The sequence below is a fragment of the Phalacrocorax carbo genome, chromosome 8, assembly GCF_963921805.1.
Source record: "Phalacrocorax carbo chromosome 8, bPhaCar2.1, whole genome shotgun sequence".
Lineage (NCBI taxonomy): Eukaryota > Metazoa > Chordata > Aves > Suliformes > Phalacrocoracidae > Phalacrocorax > Phalacrocorax carbo.
Window position 1 is genome coordinate 43,444,188 of NC_087520.1, and position 24,769 is coordinate 43,468,956.

The following is a 24,769-nucleotide window of genomic DNA, read 5'->3' on the forward strand; positions in this document are numbered from 1 at the left end:
AGGGAGGTGGCCGGGCTTGGTGGCCCCAAGTGTCCCCAGGGATGGAGAGATGCAGACACAGCTCATTTTTGGGGTCCTCAGGGCAGAGGGCAGGACCCATGCTGGGAGCATCCCCCACCTTGGCCGGCTCCCCAGCACTCCTGGAGGGGTCCGGATGGGTCCCCCTGGGATGAGGAGCACCTTCCCACCTAGGGATGGGATTCAGGGCGCCCCAGGGAGCCCGGCACGGCCCCGAGCATCCAAGCGCGTGGCACTATTAGCCGGCTGGGTCTCCATCGATCACTCCTCCATGGACCATTGATCTGGCAAACGACAACAAGCAAACTAATAAGAGCTCACAGCGCCGAGAAGGGGCCAGGGCCGGCATGACGCGAGATTATTTTTTTCCCTTCCTTGCCTTCTCATGCCCAAACCAACCAGCCCCAGGTGCTTTTTAGGCTCGTAGGAAATCATGCCAGTGAAAAATTTACTTCAAAGCAACTTTCTTCCCCATTTCTCCCCTGGCAGAGTCAGATGAGGGCTTCAAAAATAAAGTGCCTGTGCCCAAAGGATGCTGCTGGCCCCCCATGCCCCTCTCTGCAGCATCCAGGTTGGGATGGAGGGTCTTCTCAGCTCCTGCTGCCTGGATCCGGGTGCCAGACATCTCTCAAGGCCCCCCTCTTGCTTTGGGAGAAGCAGGGTACAGCCCACCACCCCTCCTCTTTGCATGGGCTGCTGCTTGGGGGGTGTGTGAATGGCTATGTGGGGCACACAGGTGGGTGCCTGGCATGCAACACGGCTGGGTGCTGCACAGGGCTGCTGGGCATCACGTGGGAGAGAGCTGGGCATTGCATGGGGCTGACGGGCATTGCACGACGCTGCTGGGCATTGCACAGTGCCACCAGGCATTGAACGGTGCCACTGGGAATTGTGTGGGACAGGGCCAGGCACTGCACGGTGCTGCCAAGCATTGCACGGCACCACTGGGCATTGCACGGTGCTGCCGAGCATTGCGTGGTGCCGTTGGGCATTGCACGGCACCACGTGGCATTGCATGGCACTGTTGGGCATTGCACGGCGCTGTTGGGCATTGCACGGTTCTGATGGGCATTGCACGGCGCTGTTGGGCATTGCACAGCACCGTTGGGCAATGCATGGCGCCACTGGGCATCACACGGTGCCGTTGGGCATTGCACGGCACCGCGTGGCATTGCACAGCGCTGTTGGGCATTGCACGGCACCACTGGGCATCACATGCTGCTGTTGGGCATGGCACGGTGCCGTTGGGCATCACACAGTGCCGTTGGGCATTGCACGGCACCACGTGGCATTGCACGGCACCGTTGGGCATTGCACGGCACCACGTGGCATCACACGGTGCCGTTGGGCATTGCACGGCGCCGTTGGGCATTGCATGGTGCCGTTGGGCATTGCATGGCACCGTTGGGCATTGCACGGCACTGTTGGGCACCGCACGGCACCACTGGGCATCGCACGGCACCGTTGGGCATTGCACGGCACCACGTGGCATTGCACGGCACCGTTGGGCATTGCACGGTGCTGTTGGGCATCACACGGTGCCGTTGGGCATTGCACAGCGCCGTTGGGCATCACACGGCACCGTTGGGCCTTGCACGGTGCTAGCAGGCATCACACGGTGCCGTTGGGCATTGCACAGCGCCGTTGGGCATCACACGGTGCCGTTGGGCATTGCATGGCACCGTTGGGCATTGCACGGCACTGTTGGGCACCGCACGGCACCACTGGGCATCGCACGGCACCGTTGGGCATTGCACGGCACCACGTGGCATTGCACGGCACCGTTGGGCATTGCACGGTGCTGTTGGGCATCACACGGTGCCGTTGGGCATTGCACGGCGCCGTTGGGCATCACACGGTGCCGTTGGGCATCACATGGCACCGTTGGGCATTGCACGGCACTGTTGGGCACCACACGGCACCACTGGGCATCGCACGGTGCTACTGGGCAGCACGTGGGTCAGAACCGGGCATCACACGGTGCTGTTGGGCCTTGCACGGTGCTAGCGGGCATCGCACAGGCCAGGAGCAGGCGATGACCAGGGCAGCCAGGCTGCCCTCCCACCCCCAACGCCATCCCCAACGCCGGCAGCTCGGCACAGCCCCGCCGCGGGCAGCGCAGGCTTTGCCGTCAGCGGCGCATTGTTCTCGGCGCGAGAAGCCCTTGCCCAGCAGATGGCAGGTATAACAAAGCAGCTTGCTGCGGCCAAGCCAATTATTTATCTAATTATGATTTACCACTTAACCACATGATCTTTCTGCAGAGTTGTGGGCAATTAAAACCAGGGTGATTATGTGGATTATGCAAATCGGCTGGAGCCGAGCGAATAAAATTGAAGATTAGAGTTTCACGCAGGCTGGATCTTGCATGGGGCAGGTCCTGGCGGGGCAGGGGGAGGCAGGGGCAGGGCAGGGGGCTGCAGGCAGGGGCAGGGGCCAGGACCCAGCTGAGCTGGGGGCTATGGGGCAGAGTTGGGAGGTGCCAGGGCAAGGCGAGGGGATGCCTCCTGCCACCCTGCTGCCTTTGAAGCACTGCCGTCCACCCCCGGCAGAGCCAAGGGGGTCCATAGCCAAAAACTGTCCCCCCACCATGCGGGTGGGTGCACGCAGGGGACCCCCCACCACCGGTGGAAAGCAGCTGGTGGCTCAGGCGACACCGGGGATTTGCCAGCACCTGCCTTGGCTGCACCCCAAAAAGGTGTGTGTGGGGGTTACACAGTGCAGCCCCCACCCCTCATCCACGAGCAGCTAACGAAGGGCTCCGGGGCGGTGGGTATTAATAACAGGTATTAATAATGGGTATTCATAACAGGTATTAATAACGCCGCCTGGCAGATTACTCTGCCCGCCCGGCTTGATATGAGATTTATGCATGGCACGAACTCCGGAAATACAGAAGTATTAATGGTAATACCTCGTGTCCTAGCAAAGGTCATGGGCAATCTCCATCAATCCCACTGTGCCACCAGCAAAGCCGGGAGGCTGGGCGGGATGGGGGGTCTCCCCCCGTGCTCCCGGGGTCCCCCCAAACGCGCTGCAGCACCGTGGTTTATGACCGTGCAGATGGCCCGGCACGGGCCAGAGGGAAGGTTTTACCTTGGGATAAGAAATTAACGCTGGCAAACGGCAAATTTACTGCATGTATTTTCATTTTCCTAATACCGGCGCCATCTGCTACCAATTGGTGCCCCACGTCACCGGTTTTTTATTTACAAGATGCTGCGGCGGTCTTGGCAAGACCTTGGCTTGCTCCTCACCCTGGAGCCCCACGCAACATCCCATGGGGTCCCCAGAGGAAAGCCCAGGCTCCCACCATCACCTTGATGGGTCCCACCCTTTCCGTGAAGCCCCCCAAGAAATGGGCACCACCGAGGAGGTTCTGAAGCAGCAGCGGTGCCCGTAGAGCCAGGCTGTGCCGGAGGCTGGCACAGCACGCTGCCAGCACCACTGGGACGGCTCCAGCATGTTCTTCATCAGAGGGGGAGATCAACCAAAATGCAGGTCTGGGGGTTCGGCACCAAGGGGAGCAGACCCCCCTTTCCCACACCAGCATTTAGGGCGATGAGCACCGGCGTTCCCACGTGCCGGTGCCACCAAGGCTGGCCAGTGCCCCCACGCACGCAGCATCTTCCCTTTTCGCCTACAGTAATCCTCAGCCTTTCGAGCAAATTATTAAAATTCACTTATATTTAATCTGCCTGCTGGAATTAATTGAATTTTTACGCTTGGCAAATGTCACTGGGTGTGCACTGCCTCCCCCGGGGACCCGGCTGCAGGTGCAGTGGGCGCAGCCCTGGGCTTTCATCCCTCTCCAGGGGGCAAAACCCACCCTGGGGTGCAGGACAGGGTGCCCACAGCACCCACAGCCCCTGTCAGCAATGGGTGGTTGGATGCAGGGGCGCCAACACCCTCCCAGCTCTGCAGGGGATGCTTGGTGGCACCAGGCACGCGTCCCCCAAACCTGCCTCCCTCCATTGGGCATGCATTAAATGCTCCCCAAATCCCACGGGATTCCTGTGGCAGGTCCCAGAGGTGCCTCGATGGCTTTGAAGGTGACATGGGGAGACCCTCGCTTCCCACACCACATCCTTGCCGGAGAGTGCCAGCACCCTGCCTGGCACTGGGGTCCTCTGCCGAGCGATGAGAGCCTTCCTCCCCTCCCTGTCATCCTCCTCGAAAATTGCCAAAGCATCTAATTTGCCCGCCAGGAAGGCCAAGGGAAAAGAGCCTCTATTTTGCCGGTAATAAGCCCTCCAGACAAAGGCGAGATGAGCCATTCAGTGGTGGGAAGGAGGAATGGTCCGGCCCCATGCCGGAGTGGTGCCAGGGGCTTGAAGGAAGGGAAAGGTTCCCTCCTGTTTGGGGGAGCCGGTACCGGGACACACACCGCATCCCGGCATCATCCCGGGATGACCCAAGCCCATGCACCCATGGAGTCCTGGATGGGCGGTGGGACGGGCAGCATCACCGCGCTGGGGATGCTCCTGCTCTGCAAACTGGGACCGACACCCAACTCCCACGTGGCCTTGTCCCCCGCTCCCCTGGGGACAGCCCCGGTCCCCGCTCAGGGACGCTTTCCCCATCCTCTGGCTTTGCACCGGGATGGAGAAGTTCATGGTCGGCATGAGCCACGGGGGACCCCGGGCCCCGGCAGGCAACTTCCAAACTTGACTGGCGCTTGCCTGCCTCCATCGCCCGCCCGGGATTATCATAAATTAAGACGTAATTACTCCATGGAAATTTACAGCACAAAGCTGCGGCGCTAACAAGTGTGTTTGGCGGCACCGGGGGGAGATACAAAGCGCTATTGTCTGGCGGGCGCCAAAAAATCTGCTCTACCCCCCAAAACGCCGCATCCTGGGGATGGGGATTGGGATGGAGCGACTCCATCGCAGCTGCCCAAGCACCGCAGTGAGCCACGTGCGTGCCCCACGCGCCGTGGGGTTGGAGAGGGGCACAGTGCTCCGATAGGAGGGTCCCAGCCTGCAGGGATGGGTGAGGGTGGGTGAAGGCTCCCCGGCATGATGGGTGCCCTCCTACCCAGCGCCGAGCGGTGCCGCGGCTCTGTTCCCCGCCGGCCGCTGATGGCATGGAGCTGCTAACAAAGATGTCTCCTTTATCCCCTCAAATAATCCTGCACGCGGTCAGCTCCCACCCATGGGTGCTCCCACCCACGGGTGCTCCCACCCGTGGGTGCTGCACCCAGCAAAACCCCACCAACCCCACCTCTGAGACCCCTTTCAGCAACTTCAGCACGCACAGGGTTAAAAATAAATCCCCTGGGGACTTGGGGGGGGGGGACACGCACACGGTGCCAGCGCCGGCGCGTCCCCCCCTTCCCCGGCGCCGCCGGTGCCGCCACGCTCCCCCAGCTGCCACGCGCATTAAAAAATAATAATCAACGTGGAAAAAAACAACAACACAGCGCGAAAAAATTCAGGCGGCTAAAACAAATCCAGCAATAAAGGAGTCGGGGATCCTCGCAAAGCTGGCTGTGCAATTAAGCAGTTTTCTGCTGTACGCCGATAATCACCTAATTATACTATTAATGACAGTTCAACCTGCTCGGAAATAAAAGGACATTCTTCCATAACAGGATGCCAGCTGTTTGTTACAGATGTCAAACATCTTTAAAGCGTTATTATTAAAAGAAGGGGGGAAGGAGAAAGCTCGGTGATGCAGAAACGCAGCATTCTTCCCCCCCCAAAGCCCCTTGCGGGGGCTGGGAGGGGGTGGGTTGGGGTGTCACCCCCTCCTTTTAATGCCGGTGAAATAATCCATCGGAGGGGTGTTGTGGCGGGGGAGCATCCTTCCCATCGACGTTTGAAGTAATAAATACCCCGCGTCGGCTCACAGCAAGAGGCGGCGGCGTTTAATTAAGCGCCGTGTTTGGGAAATAAAGTTAAAAATTAATAATAAAACTGGGGGGGGGACAACACACATATGCACCCCACTGCCAGGCTCAGGGCAGGGCTGGCCCCGCTCCCCCCCCGGCGCCTCGAGCGCGGCAGCCGCCGGCGGTGCCCGCGCACGTGCCGCGGTGCCATGCCAAGGAGGAGCGTCCCTGGCAGGTGCCACCAGCCGGTGCCAAGGAAAGGGAGTAGGGGGGGACACGCCGCAAAGCAAGAAAGCACCTGCTCCCCCCAGCCCCCCCAAAATCCGGCGTGGGTTTGGAGGTGAGCGATGCCCGCAGCACCCCGGGGACCCACGGGTATCGGGGTCCGGCACCGCCAGGAAGGGGAGGTGGGGACGGCGACTGCATGGCAATGGGGAGGCGGCAGCGGTACCCCGCTTTCATCACGGGCCAAACTCCTGCTGGGGTAATTTACACCTCACCTGCTCTCCCCTGGCAGCACCGTGGCTCTGCACCGGTGAAGCCATCCCCGGGGGGCAGCCGGGCACCCACCCGCCGTGGGGTGATGCCGGCGCTGGCGTTACACACCGACCCACGCAGCCGCCCGGCTTTACACCCTGTCCTATATAGCTACAGGCAAATCTGCCTTTAAAACCGTTGGGAACTAGGCTTAGCCCAGGAATAAAGAGATTACGGAGAGGGGGGGTGGGAAGAAAAGCAGCAGAAAAAAGGGGTGTCTGGGAATAATTCATTCCCCTCCAAGCCGGGTGGCTCCTGATGTCCTGGGTACGACTGGAGCCCTGCCGCAAGCAGGATAGCTCCAGATAGGCACCGAATTTTGGGGGTGCCCACCTGCCTGCTCAGAGCTGGAGGGCTGTGATTGGGCCCCCTCCCCAGAGCAGGACCCCCAGCCCTGACCCCTTGGCACGCACAGGGCTGGCATCGACCCCCGCTCGCCAGACGGAACCCAGCGGGGAAAAACCATCTGGGAAGCGTCACCCCAAGCCCCGATCCGGGAGCGATGGCCCAGTCCCCCTCCCCGCGTGCAGCCCTCACCCGCCACCCCCCTTCCCCTGGCTCCCCTCTTCCCTCCCCTCCCCTCCTCAAACCATCACGGGGAAGCTGGAAAGTGGTTGACATGGTTGCCAAGACGACCGAATTTAGGACTGGCAAGAGGAGGAGGAGGAGGAGGAGGAGGAATATGGTGGGGTGGGCAAAGGAAGAAGGCAGGAGGGCTTCCTGACACCTCAACCCAGTATAGACCCCCCAGCATCACCCAGCACCCCCCCCAGCATCCCATGAGCATCACCCTCAAGCACCCCTCAACCACAAACCAAGCGAGGATGAGGAAGGGCAGCCCCCAACCCCAGCGCCCAGCTGTGGGGTTGCCAAAAGCAGGGCTCAGCCCCGAGCACCCCAAATCCAGCCTGGGGGTGGCTGTCCCCGCCCGGCGCTGCTTGAAAGCCGCCGGTGACTCACGCCTCGCTCCAGCGGCACCCGCCGAGCGGGTGTTTACACGGCATCACCCAGCTCCCTCCATCTGCTTTGATCCACGGGCTAAATATTACTGTCCCCGGTGTAAAAATAGGAACCATTTGGGAAGGTCCTGAGTCAGCAGCATCCGCCGCCGGCACCCGCTGCCACCCTCCCCGGCACGCCGAGGCACAGAGGACCCCGTCCCACCCCGCCAGGGGATGCGCCAGGAGCCCTGGGGTCCCTCCAGCACCGGGGGGCTGCTGGGGATTTGGGGACACCCATAGGGAGGGGGGACCCCAAAAGGCTGCGTGCATTTGGGTGCCACCCTCACGCGTGCTGGAGCAGGCAGCCAGGCCCTCTGGGGATGCTCTGTGTCCCCAAGGGGTGCCGCTGTCCCCAAAGGATACTGCCGTCCCCGAGGGATGCTGCCACCAGCCGCAGGGTGACAACTGCGACTGAGCATGGTTCCCATATGTACCAGCAGAGTGGCGTCCCCTCCCTGGCCCCCTGTTCTCAGCTATGCTTGATGCCACGTCCCCACCGTGCCCAGTGTCCCCTCGCAGCCGGCTGAGCCCTGCTGCACGTCTCCAGCCCCATGACCAGAGGGATGCAGGGGACAGAAGCATCGGTGACCAGAGGGACGCAGGGGACACAGAGGAGCCAGCCGGATCCCATGCCAGCTGAGCCGGGCAAGCAAGCCAGCGAGGAACGTGTGACACAGGCCACGGCCAGGCAGTGCCCGAGGTGGTGACAGTCCCCAAGAGGACTTGGGCCGCTGAGTCACCGCCACCAGCCCAGCGCTCGTGAAACCCCTGCGAGCCCACGGGGAGGGGGAAGGTTCACATCTCCATCTGCTCCCACCCGACCTGGCCCACCAGCATCTCCCAACGCCCCGGCAGCTGCCGCTGGCGATTTCTCTGCTTGCCAGCGCCTCAAACATAATTTCCCTTAATTGCTTTAAATCTCACAGCCTGACACTTCCATGCTCCTCTCTGTCTTGCTTTTCTCCTCCAATTTTTTTATTTCTTCTCTGAGGCAGCTGGAAAGCAAAGAGCTGGCCAGAGCAGGGTTTTCCAGGGCGCAGGAATTAATGCATTAGCAACAACGGCAAAGCCAGAAGTTTCACGCAACAGGAGCCGCCGCCGGGAACCCCCGCTCGACCGGAGCGTGCTAAATATGGAATTTACGGGGAAAAAAAAAAATACAACCCCCAACCCGTCTCCCTGCACCTGCAGCCTTTGGAGGAGTCCCCGCCGCGGGGGGATGGCGTGGAGGCCAAGCAGGAATTGCCCGCGGGTGCTGCAAGCAGCTGAGAACCAGCAAGGAGCAGGCAAGGGGATGGTGTCATGGGGGGGCACAGGGAGCGGGACCCCCACAGCTGACAGGGAGGAAGGCACAGTGTCCTGGGTGCCATGAACAAGCAAGTCACCCACATCCCCGCCGTGGCACAGCTCTGGGGGGGGATGTCACACCGCAACCCCTCCTGGGGGAGGGGGGGGCCCCCAAGTTCAACCCTGGCGCCCCTCTGCCGCCCTTCCCGGCTCGCCTTCGCACGCTCCGGCGCAGGCGCGCTTGGGCAGAGCCACTCGTTCCTCTAACAACTGCCACATGCAAAAGCCATTTCCTGAAACAAACAACCTTCCGCGGGGAAACCGCCGTGCGGGGGCATGGCCCCCCAGGAGAGGGGCCCCGCCACAGCCCCCCGCCTCTCCGAACACACCCCCAAGCGCTCCCCGAGCTCGCAGCCCAAGCGTGCACCCCGAGACTGCACCCCCAGAGCACCTCGAGCTCACCGCTTGAGCTCACAGCCCAGGCTCGCATCTGGAGCGTGCGCCCAGAGTGTGCACCCTGAACGTGCACCCTGAGCGTGCACCCCAAGAGCACCCCAAGAGCACCCCAAGCTCGCAGTCCAAGCGCGCACCCTGAGCCTCCACCCCAAGAACACCCCGAGTTCACAGCTTGAGCTCACAGCCCAAGGCTGCATCCGGAGGGTGCACGCAGAGTATGCACCCCAAGTGTCCACCCCAAACATACACCCTGAGCCTGCACCCCAAGAGCACCTCGGGCTCCCAGCCTGAAGTCACACGCTGAGCTCACAGCCTGAGTATCCCGAGCGTGCACCCCAAGTGTGCACCCCAAGTGTCCACCCCAAACATACACCCTGAGCCTGCACCCCAAGAGCACCTCGGGCTCCCAGCCTGAGCTCCCACCCTGAGCGCACATAAGTGTGCACCCCGAGCGCGCACCCCAAACATGCACCCTGAGCACGCCCCCCCCCCCCCCCCCCGAGCGCGCACCCGAGGTCGCACCCCAGCCCCCCTCGCCACCGATGCTCTCAAAACACCCCAAACGCCCCTGGAGAGAGGGGGGTCCCCCCTCCCTCGCCGGCTGCCGCGGGGGCCGGTGCTGCCGGCTGCGGCAGCACAGCAAACTTTGGTGCCCCGAGTCCCCACGCCCCGGCAGCAGCGGGGCTGTGAGCGGGGACCCCCACCCCAAAACACGGCGCACCCGGCATTTCTCCCCATCCCTCCTTGGCTAGAAACCCTCCCGGATCCTCAGGGAAAGGAGAAACCCCCCACCCACGGCAGGGGAGCAGCAGCAGGAGAAGAGGGGTGGATTCAAGCACCCCAAAACCCTGCAGAGCCTTGCAGTGCCATGCTGGGGCTGCCTGCTCCCCCCGCCATAAAGCTTGCCAGACCCCCAAAACCCTATTAGGTGCTGGGAGAAAGTAACTTCACCCCCAAATTCCCCTTGGCTACTGCTGGCCAGGGCGGACAAAGGGGTGTCCCCAAGCTGGGGGGGACCCCGCAGGAAGACCCCGGGGGGAAGAGGGGTTGGGGAGGGCCGGCGGCAGCATCGCACGGTGCCTTACCTGGTAAGTAATAGAGAGGTGGTTTCAACCCAAACATGATTTATGTTACAGTTCCATTGCGGCCAGGAAAAAAATAAAAATAAAAATAAAAGACCCAAGGTGAAGAGGATGTGTCAGGAAGCAAGAAAAAAAAAAAAAACCAAAAAAATTAGCACCAAGCCACACGGAGGGGGTTGGAAAAATAAACCAGAGGCGAAAAAATACGGTGGAACGGGGAGGAGGAGGAGGAGGAGGTGGAGGAGGAGGAGGAGGAGGAGGAGGAGGAGCGGGGGGAATCAAGTGCGTGGGGGGAGGAGGAAAAATAAAAATTGAAATAGCAGCGAGCCCAGGGCGCTGGCGGAGGGGTGGCGGTGGCGGCTGTCACCAGCGGGGCCAGGGCAGGAGCCCGGCTGCCATGGCGTGACGCCTTCCCGGGGGTTTTCCTGCCGCTTGAGCCCCGAGCTGCGAATCGCAGGCACACAAAAAGCCAGCGAGGAGGAGGAGGAGGAGGAGGAGGCGGCGGCGGCAGCGGTGGGACCCTCGGCGTGGGGGGGACGCACCCCCTGAGCTGGATGGTGCAATGGGGTCGTCCCCCCCCTACACCAGAGAAGGGTGCTGGTGGCGTGGGGTGGGTGGCCCACACGGGGCTGCGAGCCAGCGTCCGTCCGTCCGTCCGTCCGTCCAAGCGGTGCGTCCCAAGGCGAGCAGAAAGCCCAGGCTCCCTTGGGCTGCGCCAAGCCGGGCGGGCGAGAGGCGGCAGACTTGCCCCTCGATCAATTTTCATGCAAGAATCATTATCGGTAAATTGGAAATCTGGCTACTTGACAGCAGATTTGTCTCCCCTAATGAAGGGGAGCAGGCAGGGGAGCGGCAGGCAGCTGCTCGCCCCGGCACCCTCCTCCCCGCGTCACGCCGCCCCGCTTCCCCTGGGCTTCAGCCTTCATCCCCAGCGTTTTCGGGGAGGCGAGCCCCGGGGCACCCCGCCAGCGGGGACAGGAGGGCAGCAGAAGCCTCCTTCCCCCTCAAACCCCACTCCTCCTCCTCCTCCTCGCCTAAAGACAGAATAATTTTTCTTTATTTTTATTTTTCTTTTTTTTTTTTTTTTGTCTTTTCCGGGATGCTGTTTTCAAACAGCTGCCGAGGAGTGGCAGGGGGGGTGGGGGGAGAATAAAATAAATAGAAAATCAAGCCCCCCAGTCGCTTTAGGAAATAAAACAATAAATAACCCAACTTTCCTGCCTGCCGGGAGCTGCCCGCTGCTTCACAAAAGGCAGGCGCAGGAAGGCTGCCTGCCCCGACCCCTGCACGGGGGGCTGGGGGCGAGCTCCCTCCATCACCCCCTGCACCCCCAAATCCCCCCTGCCTGGCCCTGCCCGCCCCATGGGGCCGTAATCAGCCGCCCGATAGGATCTCCCCCTTTCCCTCTCCGCTGATGCATTAGCAGATCCGGGAAGACATGCTTGCAGGCAAATAGGGCTAATAAATGCTATTACGGGGAGAGCGAGGGAGGCTGGAGATCCTGGCTGCACCATAGTAACGAGGGCCCGGCTTAATTTGCTTTAAGCAAACGATCAGCCAAGGCGGGGTGGAAAAGGAAGCGGAGGGGGGGTGGGGGGGGAAGCGTTGCGCGCTCCAGGCACGCATGGGCGCGCTTGCACGGGTGCGTGCTTGCACGGGAGCGCCTTTGCACGGGTGCGCGCTTGTGGGCGCGGGCACGGCTGTGTGCGTGTGCGCTTCGCGGCCCCCCCTCCTGCCCCCAAACACCCCACCACCCCCCACCCCCCCCAATCTCTGGCCGTCTCTTCCCAAACTGCCGGCTGCTTTTAACACCAAAGTTCGTGAAGGCGACGTGTGATATCTCGCCCCTGCAAGAGAAGCCACATCCTGTATGATAATGACCAGCCCTTCAAACAGCTTAAAGATACAGGGCATTCCCAGGCCCCCGCTGCCTGCCCCTGCCTGCTCCCCATCCCGCGTGGGGCCGGGGGGGGCCCCGGGGGTCCCGGTACTCCCCCAGGCCCATCCGGCCCCATGGCGGGGAGGGTGGCCCTGGTGTAGGGCGCAATCGAGCGGGAGGGCCTTTGCAAAAAAGTCTTCTGGCTGCAACTGCACACATGTGCGTGCTTCTGCACGTCTGCGTGCATGCACACTCACGTATGCGTGCACCCGCATGCATGCACACATGCAGAGCCGCATGCATGTGCTCTGCAAACACACGCGTGCAAACACGCGCACACACGCACCCTTTCAGCCGAGCTCCCCAGGAACCCGTTTGGCAAAGACGGAGCCGGTGAAAAACTCCTTTTCCCCGTCCCCCACGTTAAATATTGCTTTTCTAATTCCAGGTCGGGGGATTATTGTTATGTATTTTCTTCCTTCCTAACCTACATCTGTCAAGATCGGCGCTGAGAGTATTTCTGGCCTGTCCCTTGAGTCATCGCCCGCGTCCCGCTCCCTCCAAGGCAGCTCCCCTGCGCCGCCATGCTCCCAGCCCCAGGGTGCTGGGTGCTGCTGCTCCGTCGCTGCTTCCCCCCTCCCCAGCCAACCCCCCCCCCCCCCACACCTTGCTGGTGCATTAGGAAGTGTCACTTATGGGGTGACACAGCTCTGGGAGCCCCAAACCCAATGCCTCGCCCATAGTGCGGGTGCAAGGGGGACCCCATACCCCGGGGGCTGGAAAGGCCGCGGGGTCACCATGTCACCCAATTGCCCCGGGCCCCCATCGCTACCCCACTCGCAGCCCCCACAATTTTATAGGGGGTTTAATTCGCTGGGCTCACACAAGCACCGGGGGACCCCTCCTTTGCTCCCCCATCCCCACCCCCCCACCTCCATGGCATGAGCCGTAAAAATTAATTTGCAAACATGTCATTACACAATAGCTGTACAGGCAATAAACCTGTAATTACAGGCGGCTGGGGGAGCGGGCAGGCAGGCAGGGAGGGCAGGCAGGGAGGGCAGGCAGGGAGGGCAGGCCTGCCTGCCAGCTCGGGCTTTGGGGTTTCGCCTCCCCCCCTGCTCCCTTTGTTCATTATGCAAACGAGAATTGCTTCACTTCTGGAAGTTGGGCTGCACTTCAAAGGGGCACGCTGCCCTGCGCTGCCTGCGCTCCCCACCCCGCCAAGAAAGCCCTAACCCCGCCAGCACCCCAAACCGGGAGCCCTCGTTGCTTCGCTGCGATGGGGAAAGCGAGGCACGGCAGCTGGGCAGCCCCGTTGGGAAACCAACCCCCGGCCCTTTGCGACATCGGCCCAACCGATTTACCCGCCACCCTCCTCCTCCTCCTCCTCCTCCTCGGTTGTCCCCGCTCTGCGGGCGATTGCATGCACGCACCGGCGGCGACCATCGCCCTGCCTCAGTTTACCCACTTACCACCCCCACGGGAGACGGGACGCAGGGCACCGGCGTGAGACACCCGCCCGGCCACCCGGCAGCCGGCTCTGCTGCACCTCGCCTCGCCCCTCGTTAGCGGGAGAGCTTGACGAGCCTGACCCACTTCCCCGAGCGCCGGGAGGATTAATTGGTTCCTTGCTCACACGAAGCCGCCGGGAGCTGGGGCAGGTGCCAGGCGGGATTAGCAAAGCATGAGAGCGCAGCTCGCGGGGCCGGCCGGGCAAGCGCGCTGCCAGCCCTGCCCACGCCGCCCGAGCGAGCCGGGGCGATGGCGGATGGGCACGGGGCGCTCCCGGCTCGCTCGGCCACGCAGGACCCTCGCCACGGGGATGCCCGACCTCCTCGGGGATGCTCGACCCACCCATGGGTGTCCCCAAGGAAGGGGATGCAGCCGTGCTGGGGATATCCAGGCTGCGGTTCCCAGCGGGATGCCCACCCCCAAGCGACCCACCCTGGGGAAACTGAGGCACGGCCGGTCTCCGCCAGCCGGCGCTGGGCTCCACCGCGCTCCCCGCAACCTGGCACCCCAAAAGCATCCATCGGCGGGGATGCACGAGCAAGAAGAGGAGCGAGAGGCCGCCTCTTGCTGTAAATAAGCGGCTCAGCGATGATTTCCTGCTCTTGTTGACCTTTGACTATGCAGAATAAAGACATAAATCCATATTTTAAACCCATCTGAGCGCCAGCCAGGCCCACAAAGCCATTTACAGCCTGCGATTTGGACGGGGCAGTGAGCAGGAAAGCGATGGTTTCTCGAGGTGACATTCCCCAGGAGGGAAATGAAGTGTTTTATTTGCAGATATATAGGGCACGGTCGTTCCTCCGCTTCCCCTTCCCTCCGCCCTCGGCTCATAAATAAAACATACGGCCGCGTAACCGGCTAATTACGGGAGGATGGCAAAACCCCGCCGGTCGCTGGGAAAAGAAATCAGCTTTTTAATCAGCCCACTTTCCTCCCCATCTAACTTAAGGAGAAACGGGCATTTCGGGTGCCGGGATGGATCCGAGACTCTCCGGCGGCTCATAGGCTCCCGCTGGGGTTGTGCACCCCGGACCCTCGAGGCCGGTTTGGGTTTGGGGGGGGGGGCGGTTCAAGCTGCTGCTTTTTTTTTTCCCTGGCTGGGAAAAGGATGTCTTTGAAAAGTCTAATTGTTCCTTACACATTAGATACATTAATGAGGTCTCTGATCAAGCGGCTGGCTCTCCGGCAAGGAGGCTTCAAGTAGCAATTTTCCATTTGTGTTTCAAATTTTAATGAATGTTCCTGTCTCCGGCTGCGATGCGCGGTGATAATCCGCACGGCTCGGGTCAGCGCCGGAGCAGGGGCTGCCGCACAGGAGGGCTTGTACAAGGGTTTGATTTCTTTGGGGAATAGTTCATACAAAAAATGGTAATGGCAGAAGACAGTCTTCCTTCCCCCTCGGCTGCCAGAGCCCAAGAGCTACAAATCAGAGGGTTATTATTTCTTTCCGATGTCCCTAAAGTATCCTATATCTTTGGCAGGAGAGTAAAGTTCAGCCCTGATAAGATTGTGGCGCTGGGTGAGACACGCTTTTCCTTTCCTCCTGCTTTTTTTTCCTCTCCAGCTCCTTCTCCCTCTCCCTCCATCCCTGCGGTGGCCGGAGGGGTGTCCCCAGGGCCACCAGCCAGCAGCCTCCAGCCCACCCCAGGGCCACCCGCGGGCAGGGCAGAGCCCCCGTAACCCCCCACCCAAGGGCCAGATCCGGAACCCACCCCGCCAGGACAAGATTTTTATAACCTTGTTTTGGCATGCCTGCCATTAACTTAATTTAACATCCATATTGCCGCTACTTAATTAAATAGATGAACTCATTTTACATTTGCAAGTCTTAATTCATCCTGAACAAAATTGGCCGTGTTTCGTTCTTTCTACGCTACCAGCTCCCCGGAACAAATGACTGCCTTTTGTAGTTAACTGCTAGTACAGGTTAAAAGCTAATTAGCAGCCCGGGTTGGGTGTTAACTTCCTTATTTATCACCCGGCGCCACTCGATTAGCGAGGGGGCGCGGGCTGGCACTTCCTTGTCCATGCGTGGGCCCCGTTTCTGCAGGGGTGGTGCCCGTGCTCCTCGGGCAACGGTGCTGGATGCCTGCACGGTGCTTGGTGCTTGGCGCATGGAGGACGATGCACAACGCATGGCGCTCGGTGCACGATGCACGGTGCTTGGCGCGTGGTGCACATGGCACGGCGTTCAGCGCATCACGCTCCCGGCAGCGCCCAGCAGCGTGGCAGGGCGAGCTTGGCAGCGTCCAACCATCACCCAAGCACCCAACCATCGCCCGAGCACCGCAGGAGAGCAACCCCCAACCCCGCCGTCCTGCCAAACCATCATGAGTTCCACCGTGCCCAGCGCAACCTCCCCGTAGATACTCGGGCAGAGGCACTGAGAGCAAGCGCCGCCCCGGTTTTTCAAGCATGGCTCCGGCGCTCCCACCCGGCCGGCTCACGGGGTGCCCGCACCGACCGGTAAACCCTGGAAGCTGCCGGTGGGAAACGGCGTCGAGGCTCCCCGCATCCTGCCCGCACAGGCTCCGGCGCGGCACTGCGCCGGGGCGCCCAGCAGAGCCGGGGGACGTGGGGGGACCCGCCGGCGGGGCGATGCTGAGCCTGGCAGGAAGCCGCTCCAGGAAGGCTCATCTGGTTTGACTAACAAATCGCTAACTGCTTCCCCCGAGGCAGGTGGAAGGAAACAAGCTCTGTGGCTGTAAACAACCCTCCCCCCGGCCCCCCGATTCCCACCCACGGCCCCCCACGGCCCCCCCAGGCACCGGCCAGGGGCAGGTTGAGACAGGAAAGCGCTTGTGAAACACCCCCCTCTCCATGCTCTGACGCAAGCCCCGGTGGGGGGACGGGGCCCCCCCCAAGCCCCTGCCCGGCCCCCAGGGACGCTGGCACCCCGGGCAGGGCGTGGGGTGACGCAGAGCTTGCACCAGCCCCAGCCGGCCTCGCAGGACAACACCTCGCCGGCGCCCGCCACACCGCCCCGGCTACAGGCGTGACTCAAGGGGACGAGCCGGCGTGGTACCCGTCGGTGGCACGGAGCAAAGCCAGCCATGCCGGCTGACGCTGCGGTCCTTCTGTCAGCACGAGCCGGTGGCGGGGACAGGTACACCCCAGAGGGCAGCGTGCCCAGGCGAGGAGACCTGGGCACTGGGTCGCAATCGCCATCACCGGTGATGCCCACCCCTGGTAAGGCGGCTGCGGCAGTGGCGGCGGCACGGGGACGATGCAGCAGGAGGGGACCGATAGGCATCTGCCTGGCCACGTAAACCGATCTGCCCCCACCTCCTGAAATAACAGCGAGGGGAGGTAGCTCCAGTTACCAGCAGTGCCGGGGGACGGCTGGGTGCCAGGGCCCTTGGCCGAGGGCCAGGAGGCTCCACGGACGCCGAGCGGGGACCCCCGGTCCTCCCCCCTTCCCGCTGGCACAGCACGGAGCTGCTTGTCCCGCTCCCTGGCGTCACCACCCCACCGAGCTCCCCACCCGGTATTTCAGGTCTGGCACCCAAGCCGGCGCCTTCGGGAGCCAGCGGTACCGCGGGGACATCACCCCCGCCCGGGGCCACCGCCACGGGGACGGCACCGGCCGCGCCGCGTAGGAGCAGGAATAATCCCCACCCCATGGCGCGCGGGGTTATCCCGAGCGGTTTTGGCTGCACCGGGATGAGGAGCCACCATGGCCAAAAGCAAAGCCTGAAGACCAGATCTGGCCCCTTTGGGAGGAGGGATAAGCGTTACCAGGTCCCCTCTCTCCCCCCAGACCCCACCAGGACCCCATCCCAAATCCCCACCATCAGCAGAAGCAAAGGAGCAGGGCTGTAAGGAGCGGGGGTGATAACAGCCCTCTGCGCCGGCGAGATAAATAGCCCCAGCAGCGCCAAGCTGTACTCGGCCAGGAGCTAATAGGGGCTGTCAGGGCGGTTTAGAGGAGCAGACCATCGTTTCGGGGCCCGGCTCGGAGGACGCCGAGGGGAAGTGACAAGGAAGCTGAGCAGAAAGCGACAGGCAGTACACAAAGAGCATGTCCTCTGTAAGTGGCGATAAACCTTGAAAAAAAAGAAAAGCTAAATCAGTTGTTTAGCCGATGTACCACATGCTGACAGGGCAAATGTGAAGGCTTTTATGGCCACATGGGTTTTCATTTGCAGTTATTCATAGCGGAGCTGGGCGCTTTATCTCACTTTACATTATGTGCAACCACAATGCAGACACTTGCACCGCAACGCATTGCCTCCCTTGGAAAATATTAATATGTAAATGTCAGGCTCGGGAGGGCAGCAAGGGAACGGCAGGCTGCGGGAGCCGTGCAGGGGAGATAAAACCTGCCCTGAAAGGGAGGGGGGTGAACGGGACCCCCACCCCGCACCCGTGGGTATACAGGAGCTGGGGGGGGGGGGGCGGGGAGGCAGGGGCACACACGTGTGCACACACACGCTCACCTGGGCCAGAGCTGCTGCAGCGGGGAGCGTGGTGTGCACATGGTCTATGCAGAGCGGGATGCGTGCCTGCGTGCGCACACACGCCGTCTCTGCGGAGCGGGATGCGTGCATGCACCATCAGCACCTCTGCAGAAGGACAGACAACCTCAGCAGACTGACGTGCGTGCGCACGCATCCGTGCACTACCCCTCCACCGAGGAGTGCACGCGCACCCACGTGCACCCACGCGCGCCCACCAGCCCTCGCAGCACAGGGACCCCCGCGCACCCCACCGCAGCCCCCCACCCTCGCTCGCTGCCCGCCGGCCGGGGGCCGTGCGCGTCCCCGGGGACGCGTGGCGAGGCCATGGGCCGTGGCCGGGCGCTGCTGGTTTGGGAGGAAGCCCCGCCTGGGCGAAGCGCGCCGACGCGGCGTGCCAGCGCCTGCAAAGCCCCGTCGGGCAGCGCTCCAGCCATGCCTGCTGTTCCTGGGCTCGGTTCCTCTCCGAGAGCCTCCAGCCCCGGGGGTAGTGCCAGACTGACAGCCTGGAGGCTATTTATTCGCAGGCAGAGGCAGCGGGAGCTGCTGGCGGATGCAGTCGCCTTTGTCCTACAGGGAAGTTTGCTCGTCGCCTCCACCGGCTGCCCCCCATCTCCCCCCAGCCCCTCTTTCCTCCTCTGTGCCCCAATGCACCATCTGAACCCCAGGAAGGCACTGGGGAGGTTCCCAGCTGGGGGGTCCTAGCCCCGATGCTCACCGTGCCACGGCAGGACTTGGCACAAGGCATGCGGGGATGCTGGAAGGCTGCCACGCTCCCCCCATCCCCAGCACCCCTCGGCATCGCCCGCCTCATGGCCAAGGGTCTGGAGGTGGCACCCCAAAAGCAGCTGGGAGCAGGAGGAGGGTAGGCACCCAACCTTGCGCTTTGCCGCTCGGCACTGTGAGCTGGGGTTGGGGGCACCTCTGAAACACAGCCCCCTTGGCCGTTACCAGGAGAAGCGCTGGCAGCCGGCGCTGGCACGGGGACAAGCCTGGGAGGGAGGCTGCCCCCCAGCCCCTCAGGGAAGGGAACAATCCCCGGCCATTTCTTTTTTGGCAGGCCCCGGGTGCCCCCCCTCTGCACCCCGCGTCCTCCTCCCGCGCTCGGGCGCGGGGATACAATTAAATCAGTGTTCTGCTAACAATCTGCTGGCTAATAAGACATTTTCCTCCCTCTCCCTCCTCCCCCCCACTCCACCCCAATCCGTGTGTGATGGGAGCGCTTTGATATGAGAGTGGACTCTAATGGGTTCGGTGTAAGGGAGCCTTAATTTATTACGTGCCTGTAATTGATGTTTGTATAAAGTAGCTCTTACAGCTCCTCAGAGCGGGAGATGAAAAGCAATCAGTCAGCCATTTGCCTCGAAAGGAAGGAGAGAGGAGAAGACAGACAGCGAGAGAGAACCAGACGTACTCATCAAGCCTGGAGAAAAACCCAGAAAGCGAGGGAACAAAACAAAATCCCCCCCGCACAGCCCCACCAGCATTTCCAGCACTGCTGGGTACCACTGCCAGCATCCCTGGGTATCACCGTCAGCATCGCTGGGTACCACTGCCAGCATCCCTGGGTATCACCATCATCATCCCTGGGTATCACCGCCAGCATCCCTGGGTATCACCGCCAGCATCCTCAGGTACCCCCACCAGCATCCTCGGGTACCCCACCCGCATCCCTAGGTACCACCGCCAGTATCCCTGGGTACCACCCCTGGGTTCTCCCACCACCCCAGCGCCCCGGGGGCCGGATCCTGCTGGGGATGCTGGGGACAGGCAGTCTCGTGGAGCCGCGCCAGGGCAGGATGCGGCCCCCTCCCGTGCCGGCGGCACGCGCGGGGCTGATTAGGCGAGGCGGGTTGCGGCAGCCGGTGCTGAGCTGCTCTAATGACGGCGGGCGCTGGGGAGTCACGTGCCGCCCAGCACCGGCTGGGGAGCCGTACGTCACCAGCCCCGGCAAAAAATCGGTGCTAAATTGAATCAATCCATCTTGGAAATGGCTCTTGTCAGCCGGTGTCAGGGAGAGCGTCTGCGGGAGAGGGATCAGGCGGGGGCAGGCCGGCGAGGGCCAGGCGGTCGGCACCACTGCCGCGGCACCGCCGGGTCTCTCCTGGCCCCCCATGGCGCTGGCCAAACCCATACGGGGGGTATGGGGGCCCTCCCGCTGTCGCGGGGGGCAGAGCAGGATGGGATCCCCATCCGGGTGGCGGGGAAAGCAGAGCCCAGAGCAGACAGCGTTGCACCGTGCCTCAGTTTCCCCACACAGGGCATCCCGTGCACCGCTACCACCCCCCATGGCAGCTCCGCACCAGGAAAAAGCCCCAGAAGGGATGCAGAGCCCCCCGGTGCCCATCTGCACCCCAACACCGTGCCCAGGACAGAGCATGCCAGGCTTGGGAAGGACGATGCCGCGCCAGGGAGACAAAGACGCCGGCACTTGACACAAATATAGATGGATCCTCGATGTACGAACCCCGCAGCCTGGCAAATTAAAACGTAGTGCAAAAGGGGGGGACGGAAACAGCCCCGGTGATTGATTTTCCATCCAGACATTCAAACCAACCGAATATGTCACCCAGACAAGCCCTCAGAAAGCTGAAGCAAGCCCAGATTTATCCTCCACTTGGACCGGAGACCATCAATCCCTATCCATCCCTGGTAAATTGCTTAACGTCCCTGTCTTCCCACCATGGTGCCCATCCCACCCGCTGTCCCGGCATCGCCACGGCAGGTGGGATGGGCACCGCGATGGGAAAACGGGACACAGGAGCCGTCGCCACGCCGGCAAAGGGGATACAGGCATGGGGACACACACCCAGGGCTCCTAACGAAGGCAATTAGAGGGGAAAGCATCCCTTGCGCCGCTTCTCCTAATTAAGAACCAACCAATTCCCCAACCCGCCTGTTCCCTAGCTCTGGTACAGCCTGTTATTTACCTGCAGCTAATAGGTTGGGCGCAGCTAATGATAGCCTTGTATCAAATGGCTGGATCTTGGCTTCTGACAGCTTTAAAGACCCGTCTCGGGGACACGAGGGTTTCTAATTATGGGGTTCGTCACGGGAAGGCTGGGTTCAACGCCAGTCACTCTCCCCGGGTGACATTTCTGCCCGGATTGGAAATCTAAACACAGCCCAGCCGGTTAAGGTTAAAAATACAGCGCTCAACAAGACAAGGGATCATAATTTGGGTCACCGCCGGGTTTAATTAATTGGAATGGAGCAATCAAAGCGCCGTGTGCGGTAATTACAGCCCGGGTTGGAGCGGGGCTGGGGGAGGCGGCGGTGCCCGGGCGAAGGGATGCAGGGGGATGCTCCCCACTGCGGGGACGGGCAGGGAGCGGGCAGGGAGGCATCGCCCTCGCCCCGGGGTGCAGGCAGGCATCGCGTGCAAGCAGCCGGCGAGGCAGGGAGGGAGATGCTTAGGAAGCGAGCCGGGAGCTTGCAAGCACACCATCCCCAGTGGATCACAAGCCAGCCTCATGTGAATGCTAGCCAGGCAAAGTGGGGTCCGTCCTCCGTGTCCCCATCCCCACGGTGCCACACGGACACAGCCCAGCCACCACCGCAGCTCTGCCGGGGCCGTGACGAGTGATTTATTCTCACCAATTACCGGGGCACTTTTCCCTTCGCCGGGACCACACTTAATTGATTGGAACCTATTGAAAACAAATTAACCGGCACCGGGGCGCAGGGACCTGTTTACGGCTCCTCCGCGGGGTGGTGGGGAGGACACGTGAGCGGCTCTCTGGCATGCTGGCGATGAGGGCGAGGACCGGCATGGCCCCGTGGGATTGGGAGGAGGAAGGTGGGACAGCCCAAATGCCCCCCGACGCTGCTCGCCAGCTCCTCTGCAATGGTTATGGCTGATGCAAGGGGAAATTGAGGCACGGAGCGGCACAGAGCCCGAGTCCTGGTGCTTCCTCACCAGATAAACCCTCCATGGTATGGGTAGAACCGAGATGTTCATCCCCCCACCACCACCCCTGAGGAGGGATGCTCACGAGAAGCTAGCGATGGTGACCCCATTAAGCGAACCGAGCTAGCATTAATTTGACCCCATCCGCCGTGCGCTAATCAGCTGTAACTGTGGCACCCAGCTCAATCCAAATTGATTTACGGAGGCTGGAAATGGATACAAATGTGATTAAAGGCTTTTTATTTTCCATAGGTCCTCTCTAAAATGATTTAAATCAATTGCTACACGCAGGGTCCTCCCCCTCCCCGGCCGACCCCGCGGCGCCGCGGAGGGGCTTTGCCCCTCCGCGGCGCCGCGGGGTCGGCCAGGGAGGGAATAGCACCTCAATTTCCACCACCGACCCCACAGCACCCACCCAGAGGGAAGCAGCACCCCGATTTCCACCGCTGACCCACCCACGCCCCTCACCAGACCCCGAGCATCCTTCACCGGTGGGATGCCAGCGCGCCGGGAAGCCCTGGCGAGCGATCAAAGCCCATTAGGCTGAGCGCCGATGCGCGCCCGTTGTTCGTCAATTATTCAAACAATAATTGCACCCTTATTTAAAGTCTAGTCTTGCGTGCGCGGCACTGCAGGCTGCCAAGGCCCACGTTAGATTTACACCCCCGGCGCGCTCCCGCCGCCAATTAATTAAGCAAACACATTCCTCGGCACGCTCTCAGGTGTGCAACCTGCCCCGTCGCGGTTCATCCCGGCACGGCGCAGATGCCGGCGCCACATCCCTGCCTGGCCAAGGGGTCCCAGCCCTCCGGGGGGGGAGGGGGTGGGTGGGTTACGGGGGCGTTATTAGGGCTCCTTGTTACTAGGGCTGGAGCTCTCCCCAGGGATGGGGACGGCTGCTCTCGCCCTGTACTCCAAAGCTGATTAAAGATTAAGCAATTCCCTTGTCTACACTTTGCTACAAATTTCCCCTTTGAAAAAAAAAAAGAAAAGAAAAAAAAAGCAGAAAAAGAGAGAAAAAAGGAGGTGGGGAGGAGGGGGCTGACACCAGCATCCGTTATTAGGGGCCCGCTCGTTCCCACCGGCACCTAACGAGGGGGGAGGCTGGGAGTGACAGTCACCAAGAGGTCAATTCATTCATCTGGCCATGTTATTACAAGTCCAAATTTATTGTCACCAGGCCACATTAGCGCTGGCACCGAGGACACGAGGTTGCACCCCTACTGAATAAGCAGATAAATGAAAGACATCTGGAGAGCAGAATGAAGGGGCAGATTATTAATGCTGAAATTTAGAAGCCAAGGTCTAAGCCACGAATCCATCAGCGCAACCAGTTATGTCCAATAAATTAGGAGAGATAAGGATTGAAGGATGGTATATTAAAGGCAACATTCATTTCTGAACTGGCACGAGGGCTCGCAGGCATCCTTCCCCTCCCCGGTGTTAACCCTTGCTGGCCAGGGATGTGTGGGAGGCAGCGGCTGGGGGGATGGAGACCGTGCCCCAGCGATGGGCATGGGTCCCCACGCAGAGCCCACCCTGCCACCGGCTGCCTAAATTCAGGGTTTTCCTCGGTGGCCACACGTGGGTGTGATGAAGGAGCGCGCGCACAACGATGGAGCGTGCACGACAGCGGAGCACGCACGACGGGAGCACGCACGACAGAGCACGCACGAAGACGGAGCGTGCACAGAGATGGAGCGCGCATGATGCATGTGAAGACAAGAGTGTGCACAATGATGGAGCTTGCACGGGTGTGCACAGTGATGGAGTGTGCACGAAGAGGGAGCGTGCAAGGCGACGGAGCGTGGGCAACGCTGGAGCACACACAAAAAAATGGAGCATGCAAAGTGACGGAGCGTGCACGAAGACAGAGCGTGCACGATGATGGAGCTTGCACGACGGCGTGGGCGTGATGACGGAGCGTGCAAACGTGTGGGAGAGGCTGGCACGGGAAAGCAGGGCACCCCACGGTGGCCGGCCAGGGAGGGCAGCAGGTCCCCAGCCCCTCCTGTAGCCCATCCATCCTCCCCAGTTAAAGGGCTAACAGGCCTGTGCGGCTCCACGCAGCCACACCACCGATGACCTTCGCCCCAGCCTCTCCCCACTTGTCCCAGGGCTGGGGTTCAGCTGGCCTGGCCAGCCGTTTGGGGACTCATTACCAAGGGGGATGGGTAAGGACCGAGGGGGCAGAGCCTGTCCGGGCACCTCCAGCCCCCCCTGTTCCTCCTGCCCTCGGCACCCAGCTGCCTCCCACCCACGGGCCCCATCCCAGCCATCCCACCCCACGCAGCAGGTCCCGGCACCTCCTGGTTGCATCTGCCTCAGTTTCCCTAATGCCATTGCAATGGCAACGGCAGGGTCTGGCTCCCCGGGGACAGCTCGGTCCCCATTCTGCTGGCCCTGGGGATGACGCTGCAGCCCAGCACCCCCCCAGCACCCCCATACCCAACCAGGAGGTGAGGGGACGCAGCAAACTGGGGGCTCATGACCTGCTCTGCGGCACGGGAGCAGCACAGCCCTGGGAACGAGCGAGCATCCCTGCGGCACAATGCCTGGAAGGGGAAAAAAATCAAGAATTTTCTGCTCCCAAACAAGCAGCTTGGGGGGTGACTGCTCGGCAGTGGGGACACACACCCAGGGTCTCCCCTTGGCACCCCAAAACTGGCATTTGGGAGGAGGGGTGTGGGCAAAAATTGGGAGATGATGGTGAAACGGGGGCTTCCCTGATGCTGGTCCCTCCTGGCCCAGCAGCTGTAGGGCAGGAAGGCACACAGGGCCCCCCAAA

General features: G+C 61.8%; 1 protein-coding gene across 6 annotated transcripts in view; it reads right to left on the reverse strand.

Moving 5' to 3' along the window:
* GSE1 (Gse1 coiled-coil protein) overlaps positions 1 to 24,769 on the reverse strand; it is a 105,237-nt gene that overhangs the window by 21,142 nt on the left and 59,326 nt on the right. The window contains exon 1 of one of the 6 annotated variants that reach the window (XM_064459708.1): positions 10,221 to 10,468. The exons of the other annotated variants lie outside the window; for them this stretch is intronic. Within the exon in view, the coding sequence (XP_064315778.1) occupies positions 10,221 to 10,257 (37 nt within the window). The 5' untranslated portion in view covers positions 10,258 to 10,468. Of the gene's footprint in view, positions 1 to 10,220; positions 10,469 to 24,769 lie in introns of those variants that run through there. 6 annotated transcript variants of the gene reach the window in all.